Here is a 25,661-nt window from a genome sequence, read left to right on the forward strand (position 1 = left end):
CTTGGACCTTCCCAGAGGGAGACATCCCATTCTGTCCTTCACAGCTTCCTCCTCATCCACCTTCCATCCCCCTCACACACCCACCCCAAAGCAGGACCACAGCCTGATTCTCAACCGAGGACTGGGATTGACCATTTGAGCATCATTAGGAAAGTGATTTCACCTTCTGTTCCTTGCTTTTCTCAGAGTAGGAGAGTAAAGAGGAGAAAACTATCAACCATCTCCAGCAAGGCTGGAGACTGACACACGGTAATTGCAAAAGATCAGGTAGTAAATATGGGATCAATAAATATACTGTAAATGTCAGCTTGGGGATACCTATGTTCTGCCATTGGGCTCTATAGTAAATTAAGGATTCTTCAGTGCTTGCTTGATGTAGATCTTTGCCTGCGGCAACTTCCTGATGGAGTCCACCTTTGAGGAGCATGAGAACCAGGAAATATGTTCTGAGCTAAAGCAATCCTTCCCTAAGACACAGCTCTTGGCAAGCAAAGCACAGAGGGTTTCTGGGCTGATGTGGGCTCTCAGCTGGCCTTCTCTGAGCAGGGCACAGCCCGTCCAACATGCCTATTCTTGATCCCAGCCTCAACTTGTTAAGATCACACCCAGAGTATAAATGCAAATACTGCTTGGGATTTGGGGGGCTCAGCCTGATCTGCAAGCCACAGATGATTTGCTTTGAAGCAACACACCGAAGAGTTAGACTCCTGTTATAGAATTCCTTTACAATAAAAAAAGTTTATTATTTTTTCCAAGTTATAAAAATTATACATGCAAAATATGGTCACAGACACCAGAAAGTATAAAAGTATAAAAAATAAAATAAAAAGTACCCATTACCACTCTATTCCCCAGAATTAATGCTGGTATATCTTGAACTTCTCTCAGATATATGTATGTATTTTTTTTTCTATACTTAGATTTTACCTCCATAGCATCATTGTTAATGGCATCCAGGTTTTTAGAAGGATATTACAGTGAGATTTCCGTATGTGAATCAGGACCGAGTGGTTGTTTCTTGTTTTTCCTGGGCTTGATGACCTTAAAGAGGAAAGAGATGGTGATAAAACAGTTGAGATGCAACTGATTCTATCTTTCTCCCTGCACTGACTCTTTCTCCCTGCCACTGGCTACATTCCTTCTCTCCTTTTCCTGTAAGGCTCTTGCTCTCACTTCTCTCCTTCAGTGAATTCTGTCCTTTGAGCCACCCCACCCACCTTGGTTGAGACCATGAAATGAGGAGGTAGTCACTCACACGCAGCATGAGTGCATGTGGGCGGGGCCGAAGAGAGGAGGGAGCAGGTGTACTCAAGGCCAAGAGCTGAGGGGAAGGTTCTCACTGGGAAAATGAGTAGGAGGAAAGTGAGGCTATGAGGGAAAGGCTGGAGGTTTGAGGGCCTCAGAACTGGAGAGACCTAAGAGTGTGGACCTGCTGTGTGTCTAGAGGCATCAACTTTTGTATTGACCTGTTTCATTCCAGTATTATTCTTTGGTGATCTTCCCACAATCCCTCATGCATGTGTGTGATGAAGAGCGTGGACTTAATCCTGTAGTACCAATGCCCTCTGTCTGTGTACACCGGTCTGTATATCTCACTAAAGGCTGGTCACTTTGTGTTTTGAGATATTCAGGGCACTCTTGATCATTTAGGTCTGGTATGAGCTCTGTTTAACATCCTCTGGGATAGAGGATATTCTCCCCATATCATAGATGATGAACATAAGGTTCCTGGTATTTAAGTTCACTAGCCAGTTAGGAAATCACAGAGCCAGGATTTGAAACAAATCTGCCTTAATGAAGCCCAAATTTACTAAATAATCTCCCTGCTTTGATACATTCAACCACCTCTATAATACTTAGCTAATTTTCTATACTTTGAAGGCCTCTCTGGGGCTTCTCTCTTCAAAGTGATTAAAAATCTCTCTCTCTCTCTTTCTCTCTCTCTCTCTCTTAAAGAAAGAATGATGGAAAGGACATCAATCTGGTTTTCGTAAAGTCTTCTATATTGGAAAAATGATGTTCTCCAGAAGTTCCCACCTTGATGAAACTGTGAATTACAGATCTCAGCTGTCTTGGATCCATGCTGAGTTCAAAGCAGATGAGTCTGAGTTTATCGCCTTCCTCACAGTTGACGTTGGTCAGTCGTCCATACACCAAGACCTCTATCTTCCCCGTATTATCTTGTATTTCATACAAAATGATGTTCTCACTCAACACGTTTTTCTACAAAAGAAAAGCAATGCCCTTCTCCTGAGAACTGGATCAGATTTCCACATCTATGAGAAACTCAGGGTGTGGGTGTACACTTTTGTCTCTGACAGGGGTCCAGAAGGAGGGGTAAAAAATAGCTTAAATTATTTTGTCCAGAGAATTCTCCTTATGAGTCTGAGGATTTCCACTAGTCATCATTAAGTAGATTATATCATTTCTGTAATTCTTCTCCATTCTCTATTTATTCACTCCTCCAATTCTGCCCGAATCTTGAATCTAGATCATCTAGTCCCATTGTTCTAGGTTTCTTCTCACTCACTACTCACTAATTCTGCATATGCACCTGTGTGCACAGCCACTTACACAGAAGGCACAGGAAAGAACAGGGGTAGAAGGAAAGAGCCACCCTAGAAGACACCTTTAATGGAATATGGAATAAAACTTCCCATAGAAAAGTAAGGTTGGCCCCACTTAGTATTTCCATGATGTGTTGGGACAGAAATACCTTCACTAATTCTAAGAATAAACCCAAATTATGCATTTTATTGACCATATTAATAAACTGAGTAGTTAAAAAAATTTGGGGGGGAGGGACCATCAGAGAGGGAGAGAGAATCTTAAACATACTCCACACCCAGCATGGAGCCCAATGTGGGGCCCAATCTCATAATCCTGAGATCATGACCTGAGCTGAAATCAAGTTAGATGCTTAACCACCCAGGTGCCCCATAAATTGAGTATTAAACAACATGACTTCTCTAGTGTTTTCAATATCCATAATTCCTATTAGATAATGCCAGAATCAGTTGCCCAACAATTTTGATGAGCGATTGTGAAGAGAAGAGCACTTTAAGATTCAGATGATCAGAATCTGAGCTAACTATTGGAAACAGCTGCATTTTAGGGCAGAGTCATCTCTTTAGTTTTTACTCTGGTTGTCACAACTAGCATCCAAATTTGAGAGGATAACTATTCACAGTTAACTTAACCTGCTACTGAAATGGGATGAAACAGAACTTAAACAAAATCATAAGAGTATGTATACAAATAGAAAGTCTGCACTCTACTGGACCAGGATACTTGTGACTGGATCATTATATCTGATAAATGCCAAGGATTCTGGGAAATATCTTTCTGTAGAGTTTGCATGGCATTACCTTGGGAAGCAGATCATGAGGAGTTTTTCTAGCCCATATCCTGAAGCGGGAAGCTTCTACCCAACTACACTGGTCAGTGACCTCTTGAGTTAGTGTATTTCAGAAGTTAACCAGACTCTACTTGGCAAATCCAGATCTTCAAACTCTGGGGTTGCAGAAGAAATAGTACAAATCAATGGTGTTGGGCTTACCTTATGCACCTGATATATCCCACTCACAAATGTTCCTGGCTTTTGTGAGTAAAGAGTATTGATTTTAGGAGTTGCTTTTGCATTTTGGATTAGTCTGCTTGAGATTTCCATCTTTTGGTCAGAATTGACATCAGACACACGAGAGGTACCATACAGCTCCAGGAACCCATTGCGACCATGGTAATCTGATATGGCGATGATATTCTTTGGGATGAACTTATTCTTCAGGCTGACATGAAAAACCTTTACTTGGAAGAATTGGCTCTCAGTAGCCACGGTGGCATGGAACATCTTTTTCTCTGCTTTCATGGGATCATATGAAAATGGTTCTGTTGCTTTCAACACCATCACTTCCTTGGGGCCCTTCTGGAAACCCTCTTCTATGGAAGCTTCTGTGGGTACAGCCTTCAATCTTGGTTTCTACTTGGAAGTACACACCAAAAAAAGGCACCGTTAGGAAAGGGAAAACAGTCACTTTCTAGCGAGAGCCACCTACGCTCAATTTTGAGACTCCAGAAATACCTGATTGGATGGGTTTGGGAGAAAAATGAGCTAGGCAGAAATGGCCGATCTGCTATGATGTAGCCCAAGAAAGGCATGGAGAAGAGTTAAACATAGTTTTTTTTTTTTCATCCTTTTATGAGTTTGAGAGGAATAATATTTTTCTCTAAAAGTGATTAACCCACGATGAAATGTATTTCTCCTAGGAGAGTTCTGTCATGTGTAGAGGAAGTAGGCAATAGCCATGTTGTCATGAAGGGGTTCCCAGTAGAGATGACGATGAATATATCATCTTAATTTATTAATCAACTCAGTTTAGTGAGCACAGTATATATATTTATAGCACAGCTATAAATAGGGAAGAAAATAAATCATCTTAGCAGCATTGGCAGTGGGAAGGGCTCTAGTCAGAAACCACTGATTTCATCTGGAATCAGTTCCAGTAGATGTCGCAATAAAAGACAGAAACCACTAATCCGTTTCCAAGAAGTGCTGGGCTAAAAAGAGGTTAAACAAGTACTGGAGAATCTCATGAACTTTCCTAATTTGGAAATGTCCTGGCTCCAGGCTCTTGAAGAGTAGCAGAATTCGCCATCTGAAAATATGCTTCCTTGGCATAGAATTATATTGAACTGATTATTTAGAAAAATAGCAGATTTAGAAAAAGCTCTCCAAAGAGAATAGAAATTGCCCTTCTGTAAGGAACATGCATTTATAAGAGTGTCTCTCTCTCTCTCCACCAGGAAGAGGACACCTCTAAACCACAAGAAAATTTTATGAGGAAAAACAACCTACCGAAATCTGCATAACAAACACTCTCGTTTATCCCCTATCCTGGTAATCTCCCTATGTGGTCTCCACACCTTCCTTTCTCTTGTCTTTAGATGAAGATGGTATTTCAGTGGGTAGTTTCGGCCACCTCAGGGAGTTACTACTTTTCCCCTGGTTTCTCCCAGGTATATATGAAGCATATTTATTATAACAAACTTCTGCTTGCTTTTCTCTTATTAATCTGTCTCCTATTAAAGGGGTCTCAGCCAAGCGCACAGAAGGGTGATCGTACCACACTGTTCTGTTGGAATCATGGCAGGACCCTGAGGTGCATGTCAGTGGAGAAGCCAAGTGTCAGGGGAATTTCTCTGACATCCTGTCTCCCGAGTGGCCTGAATCACGTCAGAGTTTCAGGAGAGCGCTTGGAATGAGAGGGTATTATCGATCTGTAAACGGAAGTTTGAAGGCAAGGACCAAGGTAGGAGTGCCAGGATTGCCTACAAAGCCGCGAGCTGGCTGTACCACAGACCAGCAATGCTTCTTGGGCTCTGACCTGGAAAACGATTATGGATCTACCCTGGCGCAGGCATATCTAATGGAAACGTGTTCTTTTGCTCATTGCAGGTCTGAGGAATTCTGGAAATAACCTAAAGTCAGATAATACAGTTATTTTTCTAATTTATGGAATAACCATGTAATTTTTCTTATACGTTAAAATAAGAATTTAAATCTACATTCGTTGAGTTAAATAGCACTTTAAAGCATATTAAGTGACAAAAAAAACTCATCAAATTGGATTATAGAAAAATATATGTCATGTGACAAAATGATATTCTTTGTGCATACATAACAAAGGGTAAAATCAGAAAGACTATTTTTAAAATGTGACATTTGATGTAAGAGAGATCAGATAATAAAATTTTACTTATTTTTGTCTGTGCATCTTGGTTTCCTAAATTTCCTAAGATAATATTATTTATGTAATAAAAACGGGAGAGGAAGAATGGGTGATAGTGCTCTGACTCTGTATTTCTACACTCTTTTCCACAATAAGTGGTCTCTGTTATGTATTGAGGAAAACACAAAAATAAAATCAAACAAATGACCAATTATATCCCATGTGGAATAAGGATGCTGTGGAGGGAATTGAGTTATGGGTGCTGGCAACAGCAGGAATAAGAAGACAGACTTGAGGGACAACTGGGTGTCTTAGGCAGTTAAGGATCAACCTTTGGCTTAGTTCAAGATCCCAGGGTCCTGGGATTGAGCCCCTACAGGGTCCCTGTTCAGTGGGGAGACCGAGTCTCCCTTTACCCCTGTTGTTCCCACTTCTTACACACTCTTTCTCAAAAAAATAAATAAAATCTTAAAAAAAAGAAAAAAGACAGAAGTTGAGAAAATGTGTCCATAGGAAGCTGCCTTTAGCTGTTATGTGTGTACTGGGGGCAGGGGACAGCCTGGGTCAGGGGACAGCTTGGGAGAGGTAATAAACCACACTAGAGGTCAGTGACTGATATGCTGCTGTGCCATTCCTTTAGGTTGCCTGTGTATTCGACACAGAATGGGCATTGTACCCCTGAGTGCTGGCGGCCACTGGGGCTATGTCAGGGCAACACACAGGCAGGCCAGGGAAGAATTGATGCTCACACATCTCCACCTGCCTTTCCCTATCATCCTCAGTTATTGTCCAAGATGAAAGGAGAGGACAGGCTCATTATAATATTCTTGAAAGCTGGGCGGGAAAAATAAAGGGATTCATGAAAAGGAGCCGTGGGAAGATGTGACATATTGTTGTCAGGGCATCGGGGAAGGCTTGCCAGAGGAAAGCAGTCAGGCTGGTGTCTAAAGAGTGGGTGTCTCTGGGCCAGGAAAAGATAGGAAGAATGAATTCCAAATGTCAGAAATAGCATGTGGTCACACAGCTGACATGGGAGGGAGCACTGAAGGCTGGACATGAGTCCAGAAGAGTGCTCAGGAGGCTCAGAGGAAATGGCTGAATGGAGAACTTAGGGGATAAACATTCTCTTATACTCATCTCCAATTGCCTGCCCACTTCCCACCCCTACTCCTGGACCAAGCTGGTAGACCTCTTGAGATCAGGAATTATGTCAAAATGCATACTTTGTAAGTAACAATGGACTTCTAATACAACAAAATCCCAGTGTCGGCATTTGGCAAGCTAACGGGTGGTTGTTGGTATTTGGAGAATTTATACATAGTACGGAAGTTTGAGAAGCTCTCTCAAGGTCATGGTGAGTCTGGTAGCATGTTGTGGAGGGGTACAAGTGGTGGGAAGAGGGTGGCGGTACCTTGGTTGTGGAACTGCTGCCTGGGGTCGGTGCAGGCATCTGCAGAGTCTGAGGGTAGCTACAAGTGGACTGTGTGCTCGTTGCAGAAGGTCCTGGAAGCGGACTCTGTCCCTGGGTTGGCGGGGTCCTCATAGATTCATCATTTTGTGTAGTTTCCATTTTCTTTTTCTGAAAGTAGATTTTTCCCCCCTGGTTAATGGTTTTCAGTATCAGATAACCCAGAACACATCTCTCTCTCTCTCTCTCTCTGTTCCTGTCTCTCCTCCCTCACTTTCCCTCCTTGTCTGTCTGTCTGTCTCTCCCCTTCTCTGCCTCACACAGAGCAGTATCTTCACTCTGGAATTACAGCACATAGGCAGATATCTCCAACATCCGCCCAGCTCAGAAACCAACAAGGATTTCCCATGTCACTCTGCAAATTTAAATAAGTCAGATAATTCAAATTTCCTTGCTCTGTAGTGGAATTCTGTTCTACTTCTGCAGCCGACTGGCCTATCTATGCTCTTCCTCAGGAGAACACTGGATTCATGGACTGAGAGAAAGTCCTCCCAGGTTCTAAGGGAAGCAGGTCTCAGAAGAACATCGGCTGGGGTGAAGGATGTTCTATTAGCCAGGTCTTTATTTCCTTGCATCTGTGGCAAATAAGTCTATCAGTTTCCATCCCCCGTTCTTCGGGTCTAGAAAACCCCATGTTCATCCATTTGATGCTTTTTTTTTTTTTAATCATTCCAAAAGATTCCCTTGGATTCATATTTCTAGAGGCAGAATCCTGACCAAGCAACCAAATCCCTCAGAGATCTCAACAACACAAGGCTGATGCAGGAATTCACCCAGGCCATTCCTAGGACCTGGGATTTTGTAATTGTTTAGCAAGTGCACAAGTGTCAGTAAAATCTTTGCTCTTGACTACCGCTACTTTTGCTAATGAAAGCCCCTGTGTACCATTCTACATCCAATCTAAGTTTGCCACAGTTCTACCACTTCTGGGATTCATTGGTCTAATTCATAAGGTGTCACTTGTTGATGAAGCTGTGGATGGGGGAGCTCTTGGAAATAGCTTCCTCTTCCATTAAGCTTCCGGATTAGAGCAAACACAGACCCCCCGCCCCACCTCCCTGAACCTCATTCCTCAGTAGATGGCATTCAGAGCCTGGGTTCTGGAAACAACATCCAACCATGACAGCGTCTATTCATCAACTTAAAAAACATAAGTTAAAAAATATTATAACATCCACACACCTACCATGTACTCAGTTCCCGATAAGTGTTCAAGTGTAGAATTCTGAATTTCTCTCTCGGGGTGACCCTTGCAGAAAGCTGTGAACCTCTGCAAACCTCACTTTTCTCATTGGTGAAGTGGGACTAGCAATAGCTAGGGTTTTTATAAGGAAGAATGGAATCACATGCACGAAGCACACAGATTTTAGAATCCAGTCCCTAAATGTTTGATACACAGAAATGTCATTACTGTTATTAGCATATCCTGTCTGGGCAGGGAGCTTGTATTTCCACATATTTCAGCCTGTGTATGTGACCCTCTCAAAGGCGTGGGGACTGCTTTACTAAAGAAGCTGCTCCATTTCTTTCTGCCACATGCAGTCATTTAAATTCTTTGTGCGGAACATTGTGAGCTTCTCCCCAAATCAGTTAAACCAAATGCTTCTATCTTAATGGCAAGATATGGATACTGAAATATGCTTTCTGATTGGATAGTGTTTAAAAATCATAAATGAATTATTTTCTCAGAGCTTACTTCCCTCATCTCCCTGCCCCATTCAGCAGAGAGGATGGTCTGAGTTGTTCATGTTAGGAGAGACAGAGAAGCAGGTCTCAAGGATGATACTGGCTTGTGTCTTGTTTTAAGAGAACAGAACAAACAACCCACACCTTAGAGAAAATCTTTGAGAGACCCCATGACGAGCTAGAGCAAGGCTTTCCTGCTCACCTAATGAAGCATAGAGTGAACAGTCAGACATCCTTTTTACAGTTGTCTCTTGCAGGTGGCCGGATCCCAGAAGAGGAATGGCAGCTCAGGGGTGTGTAGGTGTAAGAGGCTGAGGAGATGGAGGGACCTCCCTGAGGTCCTTGTTCTCCAAGGATGTTTCAGGGCAGTAGAAGGATTCTTATATGAGAAGATATGACCATGTCACCTGTACAGGCAGATGGGGACATGGAAAGTGTCACTTCTAACCCAGTATGCATGGCCAAAGTAGAGTTTTCCTGAAATGGGCAGCTATGCCGTTGTCATAGCAGAGAGATGGGGGCTGAAGTTTCAACGACCAGATAAGGTCTCGGGCATCGCCCCCTGGCCTGGAGGCCAATGGGTGCTGGTTGCTAGCTGCATCCCACAAGTGTGGAGGGAAGACTGTGGAGGGAATATGAATTATGGGTGCTGACATCAGGAAGAATAAGAAGACAGAACCTGAGAGAAACCTTGTCCCTAGAGAGTCTGTCCTCAACTGCTATGTGTGTGTGTTGGGGGCTGATTATAGTCTGGGTCAGGGGGCACCTGGGTGGGGAACCGTACTCTACTAGAAGACAGACAGTGAGTAATATGCTGCTTTGCCATCCCTCGGGTTGGCTGCGTGTTCACCACAGAATGGACATTGTACCTCAGATCTCCGGCAGCCTCTCGGTCCATGTCATGGTGCCACAGAGGCACTGTGAAGGAGTTGATTCACTTACATCTCCACTTGTCTTTCTCTATCATCTCTTATATAGCCAACCTGGGGTTTTTGTCCCAGAAGAAAGGAGAACATAGGCTCATTATAGTGGCTGAAAGTGGAGGCAGGAAAAATAAAGGGACCCATGAAAGGGAGAAGTGAGAAGAAGTGATGTATTGTGGTTGGGGTGTCGGAGTGGACTTGCCCGAGGAAAGCAGTCAGGCTGGTGTCTGAAGGGGGGTGTCACTTGGCCAGTGTAAAGATAGGAGCAATGAATTCCAAGTCACAGAAATAGCATATATGCACACAGCTAACATGGCAGGGAGCACTGACGGCTGGACATGAACCCAGAAGAGTGGTCAGTAAGTCAAGAAGAAAGAGAGGAATGGAAGGCAAAGTAGGATCATGAAGGAGCTCCTGTTGTGATGAGCACTGGGTTTTCTACACAACAATGAGTCACTTAACACTAGATAAAAAACTAACCATGTACTCTATGTTGGCTAACCAACGTAACAATAACTTTAAAAACTATTCTCTTATGTTCATCTCCAATTGTCTGCCACTTCTCACCCTTACTCCTGGACATCCTGAGATGAGGAATTATGTCAAAATGCATACTTTGCAAGTAGCAAAGGATGTGTAATACAACAAAACCTCAGTGTCTGCATTTGATAAACTAATGAGTGGGAGTTGTTTTTTAGGGAATTTTTACAGAGTACAGAAGTACTGAGAAACTCTCTCAAGGTCATGGTGAGTTTGGTAGCATGTTGTGGAGGGGTACAAGTGGTGGGAAGAAGGTGGTGGTACCTTGGTTGTGGAACTGCTGCCTGGGGTCGGTGCAGGCATCTGCAGAGTCTGAGAGTAGCTACAAGTGGACTGTGTGCTCGTTGCAGAAGGTCCTGGAAGCGGACTCTGTCCCTGGGTTGGCGGGGTCCTCATAGGTCCATCATTTTGTGTAGTTTCCATTTTCTTTTTCTGAAAGTAGATTTTCCCCCCGGTTAATGGTTTTCAGTATCAGATAACCCAGAACACATCTCTCTCTCTCTCTCTCTCTCTGTTCCTGTCTCTCCTCCCTCACTTTCCCTCCTTGTCTGTCTGTCTGTCTCTCCCCTTCTCTGCCTCACACAGAGCAGTATCTTCACTCTGGAATTACAGCACATAGGCAGATATCTCCAACATCCGCCCAGCTCAGAAGCCAACAAGGATTTCCCATGTCACTCTGCAAATTTAAACAAGTCAGATAATTCAAATTTCCTTGCTCTGTAGTGGAATTCTGTTCTACTTCTGCAGCCGACTGGCCTATCTATGCTCTTCCTCAGGAGAACACTGGATTCATGGACTGAGAGAAAGTCCTCCCAGGTTCTAAGGGAAGCAGGTCTCAGAAGAACATCGGCTGGGATGAAGGATGTTCTATTAACCAGGTCTTTATTTCCTTGTACCTGTTGCAGATCAGCATATTGGTTTCCATCCCCTGTTCTTTGGGTCTAGAACATCCCAACTTCATCCATTTAGATGCTTTGTTTATCATCCCAGAAAGATTCCCTTGGATTCATAATTCTAGAGGCAGGATCCTGACCAAGCAACCAAATCCCTCAGAGATCTCAACAACACACAGGCTCATGCAGGAATTCACCCAGGCCGTTCCCAGTACCTGGGATTTCATAATTGTTTAGTAAGTGCACAAGTGTCAGTAAAATCTTTGCCCTTGACTACCATTACTTTTACTAACGAAAGCCCTTTTGTACCATTCTACGTCCAATAGAAGTTTGCCACATCTCTGCCACTTTTAGGATTCATTTGTCTAATTCACAAGGCGTAACCAGTTGATGAAGCTGTGCATGGGGGAGCTCCTGGAAATAGCTTCCTCTTCTGTACAGCTTCCTGATTAGAGAAACCTCAGACCATTCACCATGCACAACCAGCCATTCCCCCCATGCTGTCAAGACCTCTTTCCTCATTAGAAGGCTTTCAGAGCCTGGGCTATAGAAACAATGTCCAGACATGCCCCTGTCTATTCATCAGTTTTAAAAAATAACTTCAAAAATATTGTAACACCCACCCACCTACCATGGGCTCAGTCATGACCACTAAGTGTTCAAGTGTTGAGTTCTGACATTCACTGCCTGGGTGGTCCTTCCAGAAAGCTGTGAACCTCTACAATCCTCATTTTTCCCATTGGTGAATCAGGACTAGCAATAGCATCCGAGTGACAAATGATAAGTGGTCCATCAAGGAAAGATGAGTTCACAGACAGGAAGCACAATTTCTAGAATCCAGTCACTAAATTTTCTATACAAAGGTGTGTCAAGATTGTTGTTAGCACTTCATGCCTATGCAGGGAGCTTGTATTTCCATTGAGATCCGCAAATTTTTCATGCTTTGTGTGTGACCCTCTCTATGCATGAGAAATACTTTCCTAATACAAATAAAATCCCGAAGAGATATTACCTCATACCAGTGAGAATGGCTAAAATTAACAAGTCAGGAAACAAGAAATGTTGGTGAGGATGCAGAGAAAGGGAAGCCCTCGCGTGCTATTGAGAGGAATGCAAGCCGAGGCAGCCACTCTGGAAAACAGTCTGGAGGTTTCTCCAGAAGTTGAAAATAGAACTACTCCATGACTCAGCAGTTGTACTCCTAGGTATTTACCCCAAAGATACAAATGTAGTGATCTGAAGGGGCACGTGCACCCCAATGTTTATAGAAACAATATCCATAATAGCCAACCTGTAGAAAGAGCCAAGATACTTATCAATAGATGAATGGATAAAGAAGATGTGGCATAGAAATATACAATGGAATATTATTCAGCCATCACAAAAGATAAATTCTTAATATTTACATCAAAATGGATGGAATGGGTGGGTATTATGCTGAACAAAATAAGTCAATCAGAAAAAGGCAAGTATCTTATGGTTTCATTCATATGTGGGATACAGGAAACAGCACAGATGCTCATAGTGGAAGGCGGGGGGGGGGAATGGAATGGAAAAAAAAAGTATAGAGGGGATCAAACCATGAGATGCTGTTAAAAAAAGAAAGGAAGAAACTGAGGGTTGCTGTAAAGGAGGTGGGGGAGGGGCTGGGGAGCACTGGCTGATGGGCCTGAAGGAAGGCATAAGATGTGATGAGTACTTGTTGTTGTACTTGTAGGTACAACTGGTAGGTACAGTTGTACTTGTGGGTACAACTGATGAGTTGTTGAAGTCTATATATGAAAGTAATGAGGTAGCAAATGTTGGCTAATCAAATTTAAATTAAAAAAGAAGCTTCTCTATTTCTGTCACATGTAGTAATTTAAATTCGTGGAGAAGAACTTTTGGAAGCGTCTCCTAAAATTATTTATACTGAAAGCTTCTAAATCTGAATAATAGATTTGGATGCTGAGTTATACTTTCTGATTGGACAATGTTTAAAAATCATAACTGTTCGTTTTCCCAGAACTTACTTCCCTCATCTCCCTGTCCCATTCAGCAGAGAGGATGGTCTGAGCTGTTTGCTTCAGGAGAGACAGAGCAGCAGGTCTCAAGGGCAATATTGGTCTGTGTCTTGTTTTGAGGCAACAGAATAAAGAGAGCCCACACCTTAGAGAAAATCCTTGACCCCGTGATGAGCCACAGCAAGACTTTCCTGCTCATCTAGTGAAGCATAGAGTGAAGAGTCAGATACCTTTTTACAGGCATCCCGTGCAGGAGGCTGGACCCCAGAGGAGGAATGGCAGCTCTAGGGTGTGTAGGTGTAAGAGCCTGAGAGGGTGGAAGAGGCCCCTGGGGTCCCTGTGCTCCAAGGCGGTTTCAGGGCAGCAGGAGGATTCTTATGTGTGAAGAAATGACCTTGTCACCTATATAGGCAGATGGGGACATATAAAGTGTCCTTTCCAAGCCAATATGTATGGCCAAAGTGGAGTTGTCCTAAGATGGGCATCTATGCCATTGTCATAGCAGAGAAAATGGGGAGCTGAGGTTCCAATGACTTGATAAGGTCACAGGCACAAGTGTCTAGCTCCATCCCGTAAGTTGTGGAGAGACTGTAGGGGGAGTAGGAGTCATAGGGGCTGACAACAGCAAGAATAAGAAGACAGAATTTGAAAAATCTTGTCCATAGGGAGTCTGCCCTCAACTACATGTGTGTGTAATGGGAGCGGGCTACCAGCTCGGTCAGGGACAGCTTGGGGGCAGGTCACAAACTATTCGAGAGGACAGTGATTACGATACTACTTTGTCCATCCCTCAGGTTGCGTGTGCACTTGTCACAGAATGGACATTGTACATCTGAGTGCTGGCAACCACAGGGGCCCTGTCATGGCGGCGCAGAGGCAGATGCGGAGGAGGGGATGCATGTTTGTAGCACTCACCTGCCTACCCTTGTCCTGCGTTTCTGAGGTTATTGTCCAGGAAGAAAAGAGAGCGTAAGACTCATATAATGATTGCAAATGCTGGGTGGGAAAGGTAAAAGGACCCACGAACGGGAGCAGTAGGAAGATGTGATGTATCGTCCTCGGGCACTGGGGAAGTCTTGCCAGAGGAAAGCAGGCAGGCTGGTGTCTGAAAGGAGCTGTCCCTGGGCCAGTGCAAAGATAGGAGCAATGAATTCCAAATCACAGAAGTAGCACGCATTCGCATAGCTAACATGGGAAGGAGCACCGCATGTAGGACACGAGTCCAGAAGAATGGCCAGCAAGTCAAGAAGAAATGGTTGAATGAAGAACAGAAGGGATAAGCATCCTCTCATGTTCATCTCCAATTGTCTGTCCACTTCCCACTCCTACTACTGGACCAAGCCAGTAGACCTCTTGAGGTCCGGAATTATGTCAAAATGCATACCTTGCAAGTAGCAAAGGACGTGCAATACAACAAAATCTCAGTGGCTGCACTTGGTAAACTAAGGGGTGATTTTTGGTATTTTGGGAATTTATACATAGTAGAGAATGACTGAGAAGGTCTCTCAAGGTCATGGAGAGTCTTGTAGCATGTTGTGAAGGTGTATAAGCATGGGAAGAGGGGGATGGTACCTTCGTTGCAGAACTGCTGCCTGGGGTCGGTGGGGGCATCTGAGGAGTCTGAGGGTAGCTACAAGTGGACTGTGTGCTGGTTGCAGATGGTCCTGGAAGCGGACTCTGTTCCTGGGTTGGCTGGGTCCTCATAGATTCATCTTGTTGTGTTGTTTTGATTTTCTTTTTCTGAAAGTAAGTTTCACCCCTGGTTAATGGTTTCCAATATTAGATGAGACACATCATTACTACTGAGCAAATCAAGTTTTTATTACTAGTTTCTAATTATGTCAAAATTTCTGTGTTCCTGAAATCCAGGAGGTACTTGGATTCAATCCCGCTAAGAGATGATGGCAAAGCAAGCAGCCCACACATATAATTGATTCACACAAGAGCCTGGGAACCCTCCTCATCCCTGGGAAGAATGCTGTACCGGAATTTATAAAATTTATGCTTGAATTTTTGTCTCTTTGAGCAGGCTTGGCAAGCTACTCTCCTAGTGTGACTTCCAATTTTGTGCACATGTAAGGAGGGGTCACGACTTCACATCTCCTTCATGGGGACTTATCCGCACTTGTGATGTGCACACAGTTCCGAAACATCATGGGTGATCATAACTAGGGGTGTGCTGCCTCTGAACCTCGTTTTCACTCTGCTCCTGGAATCCCTTTTTCCCGATTCTTGTATTTGCAGGTTGAGGAATGAGTAAAGCACTTGGTGTACGTAAGAAGGTAATAAGTGATAGAACCTAGAAGAAGCTCCTTCCACGGGACCTTCTCCATCCTACCTTGGACATGACTGTGTCATGGACTGATCCCGAAGCTTCGTTCACAGTAGATGTGGATTCATCAGTTCTGGGGGAATCCTGCCTTCTTTTCTTCATGGGTTCTTTCCCTCTTGCTCCGCTTTGCCTCATAACTGAAGCAGTTAAAAAAACAAGATGATGAATCCCAGGAGCTGGCCGAGGGCAGCTGTAGCACTTCCATTCCTGCATCCTCTCAGCTCGTGTTTGTGGGTCTGGGATGCTGGTGTGCTCCCCTCCTGCATCAGCCCGCCGACCAGAGCACAGGCGCAGACTCACAAGGCTAGTTCCCGTTCTCCCCCAGGTACATGAGCACACCCCTCCAATCCCCTGCACTCCCAGGTACCTCAGTCAAACCCTTTTCCCACCTTATCCTATGCGTTCTTTTTAAGAATCTGTAGTTTTAGGACACCTGGGTGGCTCAGTCCGTTAAGCATCTGCCTTTGGCTCAGGTCATGGTCCCAGGGTCCTGGGATCCAGCCCCTCAACAGGCTCCCTGCTCAGAGGGAAGCCTGCTTCTCGCTCTGCTCCTCCCCCTGCTTTGCTCCCTCTCCCATTGTCAAATAAATACATAAAATCTTGGGAAAAAAAAAAAGAATCTGCAGCTTTCATAATTCATGTGGTGGGTTAACTCCTATGGAACGTCTGTTTGAATTACAGAAACCAGAGAAGGAAAATCTGATCTAATTGGTGATATGACGAGTTGGTGATACTGGACTTAACGTTTTAAAATATTTTTAGAGGAGGCAAAATCTTCACATCTCTGAGAATTAGCTTTTTCTTTTAAAAAAGTTATGTTCTTTAGCAAGAAACTTTTAGTCATATTTCATAACTTTTAGTAACTTTTAGTCATGTTTCTTGCTAAGGAACATAGTAATGATGGCATAAATAATGTAACAGAGCACCAAACGGACTGAACGAAGAATTTTTAAATCTTACGATTTTTCCTAATTTTTCTTTGTCCCTCTTCAACGTTTTGTAATATGCAGAAGCCTCTGCCTTTCCTCATCAACTCTTTCTGCTTTTTTCTTTACCCACACCCCCAAAATACACCCTGTAAAATATAGTGGACCTCTTTATAGTAAAGGGATTGTCTAAACTGTCTACTTGTTGGTGTCTGAAGGGCTACCTCGTCTCAGCTACCCACTTGGAAATTGGGAAAGGGATCACTCAGCTATGCCAATTCCAGGGCTCCCTCCGATGTGGGGGACCCGGACCCTGACAGTGAGGGCTCCTGCCCATTACCTTTTTTCTTCTCATTTTTAAGAATTTTAACAACGTCTCCAAGCTCTTCTATGTCTTTGAACAGTTTTACTAGCTTGTCCACACAGGCAGGCCCTGGGAACTTTCTTTCCATCAGGTCAGCAATCTGGACCTTGTTATACTCTTCTTGCATTTTTCTGGTGAGTCTCAGATCGCGGGCCAGCAGGGACTTGACGATGCTGAACTGGTACTCGTTGATGGCCTCCAGTCCCTTCAGCAGAATAATCCTCTTGTAGTCACTCCCCATCGCTCCGGGTGCAGCTGAGCCTGAAAGAGACAAATACCGTCCGGTGTTATACCTTCATCCGGATGGTTTAAAAGTTCGGTTGTGTCTGTGTGAGGGAGGCACCCCTGCCAAGGTGTTGTCCTTCAGTGTGTGTGACAAAGAGGAACTTAATTTCCAGGTGTGTCACTGTGGGAACTGGGTTGAGAACTGCTACATTCGGGACTTCTAAGAAATTCTTTCCTTTTAGTAATGATAGTTGAGTTGAGTGGGGTTGGGGGTGGGTGTGGTGGCAGGAGGTCTGGAAAGAGGCAGTTGATGCCCTGTGTGGAGCGAGGGCTGTCGGGGGTCGGAGTCACAGTCCTAATAGATCAGGACTATTTGGTAGTTGTTTTGCTGGAGTTCTACTTTCTTGCTAGAGCAGGCACCCAGCAGTTATTGGCTGAAGTTATTTCTACAGTTGCTTGATTTTACCTTTCTAGGCTGAATTCCTCTTACTAGTTCTTCTTGGAGAGCCGGCTCCCCCGTACAGAGCCCCGTTTTGATCTCAGTCAACATCCTCCAATAGTTCCCCATTTTGGTTTAAAAAAATTTCTTGCTTTTTAGCCTAACTTGGAAAGCCTTGAATAATCTGCATCATTTTTACATCTGTAACTTTTGTATTTTGCATGTCATATGTTGCAGAAATACACAATATACCTTGTCTTCCCAAGTTTCATGACTTTGCTAATTCCCTCCCTGCTTCCCAAAGAGCCAGCCTCACTTTTCTTCCTCCCACCACCTTCTTACAGCCTTCAAGGCTCCACTGAGGCTTTGTCTCCTGAAACCCACCAGAGTCCCCTTTTGGGCCTGGGTGTCGTCCTCTGGGTCTCCTTATCACCGTGTGTACTTCCCCCATGGGACTCAGTACATGGTAGGGATTCCAATTTTCTTTTCAAAGTCATAAATTCTTTTCATTTACGGACAGCGTGTTTGGGTGATTTTTGTATAATTAGCATGTTCAGATTCCCAGGGCTAAGAATTATTCCTCTTTGAGAGAATGTGAGCATTTCCAGATTCATCAGGCCCATAGAGTGAAGGATAAAACCCCAAGATATATTATGGGGGAATTGAAGATTATTAAAAGCAAAGTTAAAAACTCTGAAAGCTTCCAGAGATAAAGAGTGGGTCACCTGTAAAGCCTCAAGGATGAGATTGAAACTGATGTTCAAAGCAAAGCTGCCCACCACAGGAAAATAAGGTCAATTTTCATGTAGTTCTCATCCAAATTCCGTTATCCATTTCAAAATCGAGCAATTTTTAAAATGAAATTTTTGTGTTTTGTGTGTGTCTGTGTGTGTGTGTGTGTGTGACAACATAATTTATTTGCAAAATAAAACCAGATATGAGGTGACAGGAGACAATGTTTATTCTTCATTCATTCCACCTAACTGAACATTCCTAAGTTTTACTGTTAAAATATTAGTGTATTTGGGGCACCTAGGTGGCTCAGGGGGTTAAAGATTCTGCCTTTGGCTCAGGTCGTGATCTCAGGGTCCTGGGATCAAGCCCCACATCAGTCTCTCTACTCAGCGGGGAGCCTGCTTCCTCCTCTCTCTCCACCTGCCTCTCTGCCTGCTTGTGATCGCTCTCTTAAAAAAAAAAAAAATATATATATATATACATATATATACACACACATACATATACATATACATATACATATGCATATACATATGTATTTATTGTGTCTAGTATTACAGTATTTAAAGTAGGTGTGTTAAATAGCCTTTCCTTTCTAAAATGCCCCTATTCTGAATTCCAAAACATATGTAGCCCCAGGGGTATCAGAAGATGTATTGTCTATGTATCTTGAGGGCAAAATAATTTTAAGAGGTGAATTTTAAGCTAGCCCAAATCATATTTAAATGTGAGGGTCTCAGAAACTATTCTCTGATATTCAAGGCCTTGGTAGTTTAGAAGATAAAGTCCTATACAGAGACATCTATTGGAGGAAATATTCGACACCAAAAATAACACAAAGAGCCAAGAAATACCACAAGCCCAGAGGTAAGTAAGAGCTGGAACCGAGCCTGATCTGGTGTACCTAGGCCTTCCACACGAATACAGCCCTGACCCAAGACAAGAGAGACAACACCTCCATAAATGGCCCACCCAGGGAAGTGACAAATTGCATTTGTGGAGGAAAATGCATTTATGCAATCTGCCAATAGAGTATTAACAAAAGATCATTTAAATGTGGGAAAATGAAAGAAAAATACTTGATCATGCAAAGAGTAACTAAAAGAAAACCCAGTTTATCTATACTAGTGTTGCTTGAAATAGACCTGAAGATGAAAAGCATCCCCAGAGTGCAAGACAACCATAAAGGCTGACCTCCTAGGGAAACAAAACAGTTGTCATTATGCATTTACCTGCTAATAGTAAATATATGTTATTGATACTTTATATTCCTTTCTAATGCTACAAATATTACATAATATGTCTTATAACATGATTGACATATTATAATATAGAAATTGCATTTGTAGTATTAGGTAGCATGTTTCTCCTCACTCATCCACACACACTTTTATATACATGTGTACATCTATACATAATTACATAAGTAATGTACATTATGTTATTGTATATATAAATTTGAGGGAACTATAGGACAAAAACCTCACAATTTTATGGTAGGAGATTTCTTTTTTTAAGACTTTATTTATCTATTTGACAGAGATCACAAGTAGGCAGAGAGGCAGGCAGAGAGAGGGGGAAGGAAGCAGGCTCCCCAAGGAGTAGAGAGCCTGATGCAGGGGTCGATCCCAGGACCCTAAGATCATGACCTGAGCAGAAGGCAAAGGCTTTCACCCACGGAGCCACCCAGGAGCCCCTATGGTAGGAGATTTTAACATATCTCTTAATTATTAAATAAACAAGGTAAAAAATTCAGTAGAGGCTTAGGAACTAGGACTAACATTATTAATAAGCATAACTGACAGGTTTACATAACATACATAAGATTCCAAAATCAGCATTAAAAATCTCACACTCTGATCAAGCACATAGGAACTATTGTTATGCAGGTCGCACAGAAAGTCGCTCAACAGTTCTGAAACTCTGTTTGTGGCGAAATCTCCTCCTCTTTCTCCTATACTTTTCCACTAGGAAAAAAATCAGTAATTTTCAGGAAGGCAGACAGTAATACTAAAAGGAACTGGAAAACCAGCTCTGGTGGTATCATCTGGAGTATAATATGAAGATTAAACTGCCTTACTAGAGGTAAACATGTTTTTGCATAACTGTGTCTGGGGAAGTGAAACTTTTTCTGCTCTGTGCATGTATATGGGTGTGTGAGTGTCTTCTAAAATCAGGATAAGACCACAATGCAGCTTTTTTTTTTTTTTTTAAGATTTATTTATTTATTTAACAGAGATCACAAGTAGGCAGAGTGGCAGGCAGAGAGAGAGGAGGAAGCAGGCTCCCTGCCGAGCAGAGAGCCTGATGTGGGGCTCAATCCAAGGACCCCAGGATCATGACCCGAGCTGAAGGCAGAGGCTTAACCCACTGAGCCACTCACGTGCCCCCACAATGCAGCTTAAATCCAGATGTATTTTTTTACTTATTATTATGTTCTGATAGTTTCCTTGTGCTCCTAACTTGACTTCTGACCAGAACTGTACAAGATTACCAAGAGTTTCCTGAACACCACCGAGGGAAGAAAACCAGACCCTTTTTCTAAGGTAACTGGTGCCAGTAGTCACCTGCGGAATAGATTTTAAAGTTTTCCACAGTCAAAATGCACCTCCTTTCGTTCAGGTGTCAGCTGTGGTGATAAACATGCCTGCTCCTTGTCTAGGTAGTAAAGGATTAGAATCAAGCTACTCATGTTTTCATGTCCCCAACTATAGTTGATACCAGCCCCCTACCCCAATTCTTCATACACTAACCCCTGCCTACTCCCCGGTTGTCTTGGGTTCAGCCAGCAGGTGCCCACAGCTGTCTGCAGAAAGCCACAAGCCTCACCTTGCTGAAAATCTCCAGGAGTCTGGATCCTGATGTCTTCTTCAGAAATTCAGGAATCTCTGCTTATGTTGTTTGAGGAGGAAGATAAGTCGACAAAGCCTTCAGAGGATGAACTGCAGGGTGTGATGACCTCCTGGAGGGCGGAGGGAAAAGAAGTATTTGGAAAGCTAGCAAGCGCAGATGGCTCTAGTAGAGTCCCAGAAAACTCGGCGGGCGGGGGTTTCCTCACTGGGCACAGCCCCCTGGATGGAGAAGTTGCAACACAATGTCGAGACTCCTCCCTCCGAGGCTCTTAGCTTTCGATTTCCTTAGTCAGAGAAGATCAACAGTTTCCTTCCTGTATGTGCCTAATCAAAATGAAAGATTATAGCAAAGGTATAATTGAGTGTTTTGTTACAAATGTCAGTAGATGGCCGAGTGCCAACATTACAACTCCAGCACACTGGTGGGTGGGTCCTCAGAGACCTGTATTCCCGTGGATGATGCTCAAATGTAAGAAAAGTTAGGATGAGTCACGGGACTGCTTATCCCTCTCTTCCTGTTCTCAGAGTGGCAGGAGGAGATGCTGGAAGAGGCATGTCTCTCTGCTCACCCTTGACTGTACCTCCTGGAAGAGGGTAGGTCGGCTATGGAATCACTCTCGGTTTAACTAGTGCCTGAAGCATTCACCCAGCTAGTAACTGACATACCCGGAGCTTGGCAGAAGTAGAAGGTCATTACCGATGTGTGAGTTCTTAGTCAGAGAGGCGGCCCTCTCAGCTGAGACTAGGCTACTTTACTTCATTGGTCAAATTAATGATCACTCACACTTCCTGCACTCTTCGTGGAAAAGACACAGGTGGGTAGTCAGCTCCTATCTCGACAGCATAAGCCCTTGCAGTTTCTGGAAAACACTGAACCTCTGGACTGTGGGACTTGGTAAACCTCTCGCTGTGCAGTGCTGTTTCCGTGAAGGACAGTGGATGGACTCCCGAGCACCGTGAACCCTCACGTGTTGAATAACTGGTGCCAGTTGGCTGACCTGATGGTTGTAACCCACCGGCTGGTCTGCAGGCAGGATGGAGCCATGGCTGGAAAAGGGTCCCAAAGGACTGCTGGTTCTGGGGGGTGATCCGAGGTCATCTCAAGGGAAGAAAGTGATTGTTTTAATTCAATCGACAGTCGTGGAGGGCATAGCTGAAGTCTAGAGGTGGGAGCGTCGGAAAACTCCACCAAAGTGTGAGTAAGTCGTGGGGAGGCAAGGGGACCTGGCGAGATGTCCACAAACACACGTGGTGTCCCTCCTTCTTTGCTGCAGGTGGAAGCTTTTATGGATCCGTGGAGCTGCTCTTAAGGTAATGCGTGAAGAGGGACATTAGGGAGGTCAGAGAGGTCCCCATCCCAGAGATCAGAGATCATACGGGAATGACCATATCAGGCTATTTTCCTGCTCTTTTTCTTGTCATCAGGTGGAATAATGTCCTTGGTTGGGCTCCGGTGTGCAAACACGGATCATGTCTTCAATAAGGACAGTTCAGAGCAATGCCCCATAATTCATACAGTGCAATTGGAATTTTAATAGATGAAGCAAAGGAATGCTAAAATGTGCATTTTTCCTAATAGGCAGTAGTCAAACAATTGATGATTTGTGGCGTCGTGCAGAAAGCTCCCTAGTAGAACATACATAGAAGAACTCTTGATACAGAGAACAGATACACTCACATGACTCTTCATTACCTGAAGGATTAATTCACATAGTCCAAATCTTCAGGAGAGGTCCCCACTGGATTGGAGTCCTGTGTGCCAAAGCTAACACACTCTCTGTATTTGTGAGTAAAGCTTTATTGCAATACGGACATGCTCATTTACTTATGCATTTTCTATGCCTGTCTTCATGGTGCCACTGTGGAGCAGACCAGCCACAGAACCTAGGGTTCACTCGATGGCTCTTTATAGAAAAACAAAAATGTTAGTCAACCTGCACCCTAAGCTATCAATCTAGGAGACAGCAGAGCGAATCTAAGGAGAAAAGCAGAAGTAAGCAAAAGAACAATTACATCAGAAAACCACAATTAGGCCTTCTCAAATCCACACTGGGCTCATGGAGGAAAGCTTAGTGACAAAGTTTGCATCTCAGAGAAAAAAACAGAAAGGGAGGGTATAGGCTGAACTGTGTTCCCCCAAATTCATGTGTTGAAGTCTCCCCCCCCACCCCGCCCTGTGACTGTATTTGGTCAGAGATCGGGCTTTTAAGGAGGCAGGTAAGTTAAGGTGATGTCCTAAGGGAGGGGCATTAATCCAATGGGACTGGTGCTTTTCTAAAAAGAGGAGGTTTTAACCTACCCAGAGAGTAGGGAACACCGTGTGAGGACACAGTGAGAAGGTGATGGCCTGCGAACTGGAACTCAGGAGGAAGCAAACCTTTGACAATTTGATATTGGATTTCCAGCCTCAAGAACACTGAGGAAATAGATTTCTGCTGTGTAAGCAGCCCCCCACCCCCAACCCTCAGTCTGTATATTTTGTTAGGGCAGCTGTAGCCAAGGAGCCCGGGAGGAGCGGCGGTATCCTGATCTTCAAGAGCTGGAAGGAAGCCTGCCAGAGTGGAAGCGTTGGCCGGCTTGATTTATGAATTTACAGGACCACTGGTCACCCACATAGCTTGCTGTCCTGGGGCAGTCAGTGTCTCCTTCCACGGAAACGCAAAGCATGATAGAGGTTTACATGCGGCATCAGTGCTGCATCCCTGAGTTCACGCACAGGGTCCCAGGGCTCCCTATCGCTTATTACATATTGCTAGATTCAATTTTTAAGGGTTTAAGAAAGTATGTTTACATTTACTTTCATGAGGGATATTGGCTTCTATGTCTCTTTTTGCTTGATCTTTATCTGATTTGGGTATGATGGTGATATTGGCATTTCTAAATGCATGTGTCTAAGATCAGTAATAAATACGTCCTCCTAAGTCGCTTGATAGAATCATCAATTGTTTATTCCCAGAGCTTTTACTGTGGAAAGATTTTTATTACAAATGAATTTCCTTGTGTAGATATAGGGACATTCCGATGTTCCGTTTCTTTATGAGGCAGTTTCAGTAAGTTGTGTTTTATAGGAATTTTGGCCATTGGATCTTAGTAACCAAACCTACTGTCCTCAAGTTGTTTAAGTATTATTATTATTATTATTATTATATTTTAAGTATCTGTAGGAGCTGCAGTGTCCCTGGAAAGTGGTCATTTCCATCATCTCCGTATTGGACACCATGTGCAGTCCCACTAGACAGACCATCTTTGAGGAAGGATATGCGGGAAAGCCTCACTACCTCACTCCCGGAGCAGAAAACAAGAGTCTGGCGTTTAACCAGCTGTGCCCTACAGGCGCCCCCAAATAATTTATTTTACAGAAAACCTCTCAGTTATTTACCCACTTTTTACAGTGAAGACCCAATTTCTTTCTGATGTAAAGTAGGTTACTGTGAAACACGTTTTTTCCCTCTGCAGCCAAATTTCCCCATCCCCTCTCCTGTACATCAAGCCTCCGCGGGAGGGACCCATTCACACTGCCCCATGCTTCCAGCATCTGCTCGTGATGCTTCCTCTACCCACCGACAGCTCCCATTCCTCCACTCTGCCAAGAACAATACTACTGTGCCCTGATGAGCCACAAGGACTGTGATAAGTGATGTGTATGTATTCTCCTACTGACCTTTCCAATCGACCTGTGAGCGAGAGACTTTCTCCACGTGAGAGAAGTCCATCCAAGCTCTTTACCCCACACAACACAACCAGGGAATGATGGAGCTAGAGCTGAGCCAGGCCTATCTGACTCCAGAGCCCTCGCTTTTAACCCCCAGCCATGTCCTTCCTGACACTGCTCATGTCTACAAATCTTCTATCACTTAGCACAAGTTTCATATCCTTTTAAAACCTAATATTAACCACTCTGAAAAGAGCATGTTGGCAAATATGCAGAGAAAGGGGAACCCTTGTACACTGTTGGTGGGAAAGCAAACTGGTGAGCCACTTCTCAAAACCTTCCTCAAAAAGTTAAAAAGAGAACTACCCTATGACCCAGCAATAGCACTACTATGTGTTTATCTAAAGATACAAACATAGTGGTTCGAAGGGGCACCTGCACCCCGAAGCTTATGGCAGCAATGGCCACAATCGCTAAAATATAGAGAGTCCAGATGTCCATTGGCAGATGAATGGATAAAGAAGATGTGATTTTATATATATATATATATATCCCCCAGCCATCAAAAAGAATGAAATCTTGCCATTTGCAACAATGTGGATTAAACTAGAGTGTATTATGCTAAGTGAAGTAAGTCACTCAGAGAAAGACAAATACCATATGATTTCACTTATATACAGAATTTAAGAAACAGAATAGATGAACATAACGGAAGGGAAGGAAAAAGAAATAAGATGAAATCAAAGAGGAGGGAAACTCTAAGAGATTCTTTACTACAGGGGATCTTAATTGAGGGTTGCCGGAGGGGAGATGGTTGGGGGTGGAGTAAATGAGTGATGCGTTAAGCAGGACACTCATGATGAAACCGTGTGTTGTATGCAAGTGATGAATCAC

General features: G+C 43.6%; 1 protein-coding gene across 2 annotated transcripts; it reads right to left on the reverse strand.

The window, feature by feature from the left end:
• Positions 1-718: 718 nt before the first annotated feature.
• On the reverse strand, positions 719-21,350 carry LOC131815285 (gamma-interferon-inducible protein 16-like). 2 transcript variants are annotated; one of them, XM_059147020.1, is made up of 9 exons: positions 21,093-21,346; positions 16,841-17,125; positions 15,581-15,711; positions 14,815-14,982; positions 10,611-10,778; positions 7,141-7,308; positions 3,560-3,979; positions 2,038-2,223; positions 719-1,041 (listed from the first exon to the last, which is right to left on the reverse strand). In XM_059147020.1, the coding sequence occupies exons 2-9, from the start codon at positions 17,103-17,105 to the stop codon at positions 973-975; spliced, it is 1,575 nt and encodes a 524-aa protein (XP_059003003.1). In that variant the 5' UTR covers positions 17,106-17,125; positions 21,093-21,346; the 3' UTR covers positions 719-972. The 2 variants fall into 2 exon arrangements, with proteins under 2 accessions (XP_059003003.1, XP_059003004.1); XM_059147021.1 differs by lacking the exon at positions 3,560-3,979 and having other exon boundaries at positions 21,093-21,350.
• Positions 21,351-25,661: the final 4,311 nt, after the last annotated feature.

Source organism: Mustela lutreola, chromosome 14 (assembly GCF_030435805.1).
Source record: "Mustela lutreola isolate mMusLut2 chromosome 14, mMusLut2.pri, whole genome shotgun sequence".
NCBI lineage: Eukaryota > Metazoa > Chordata > Mammalia > Carnivora > Mustelidae > Mustela > Mustela lutreola.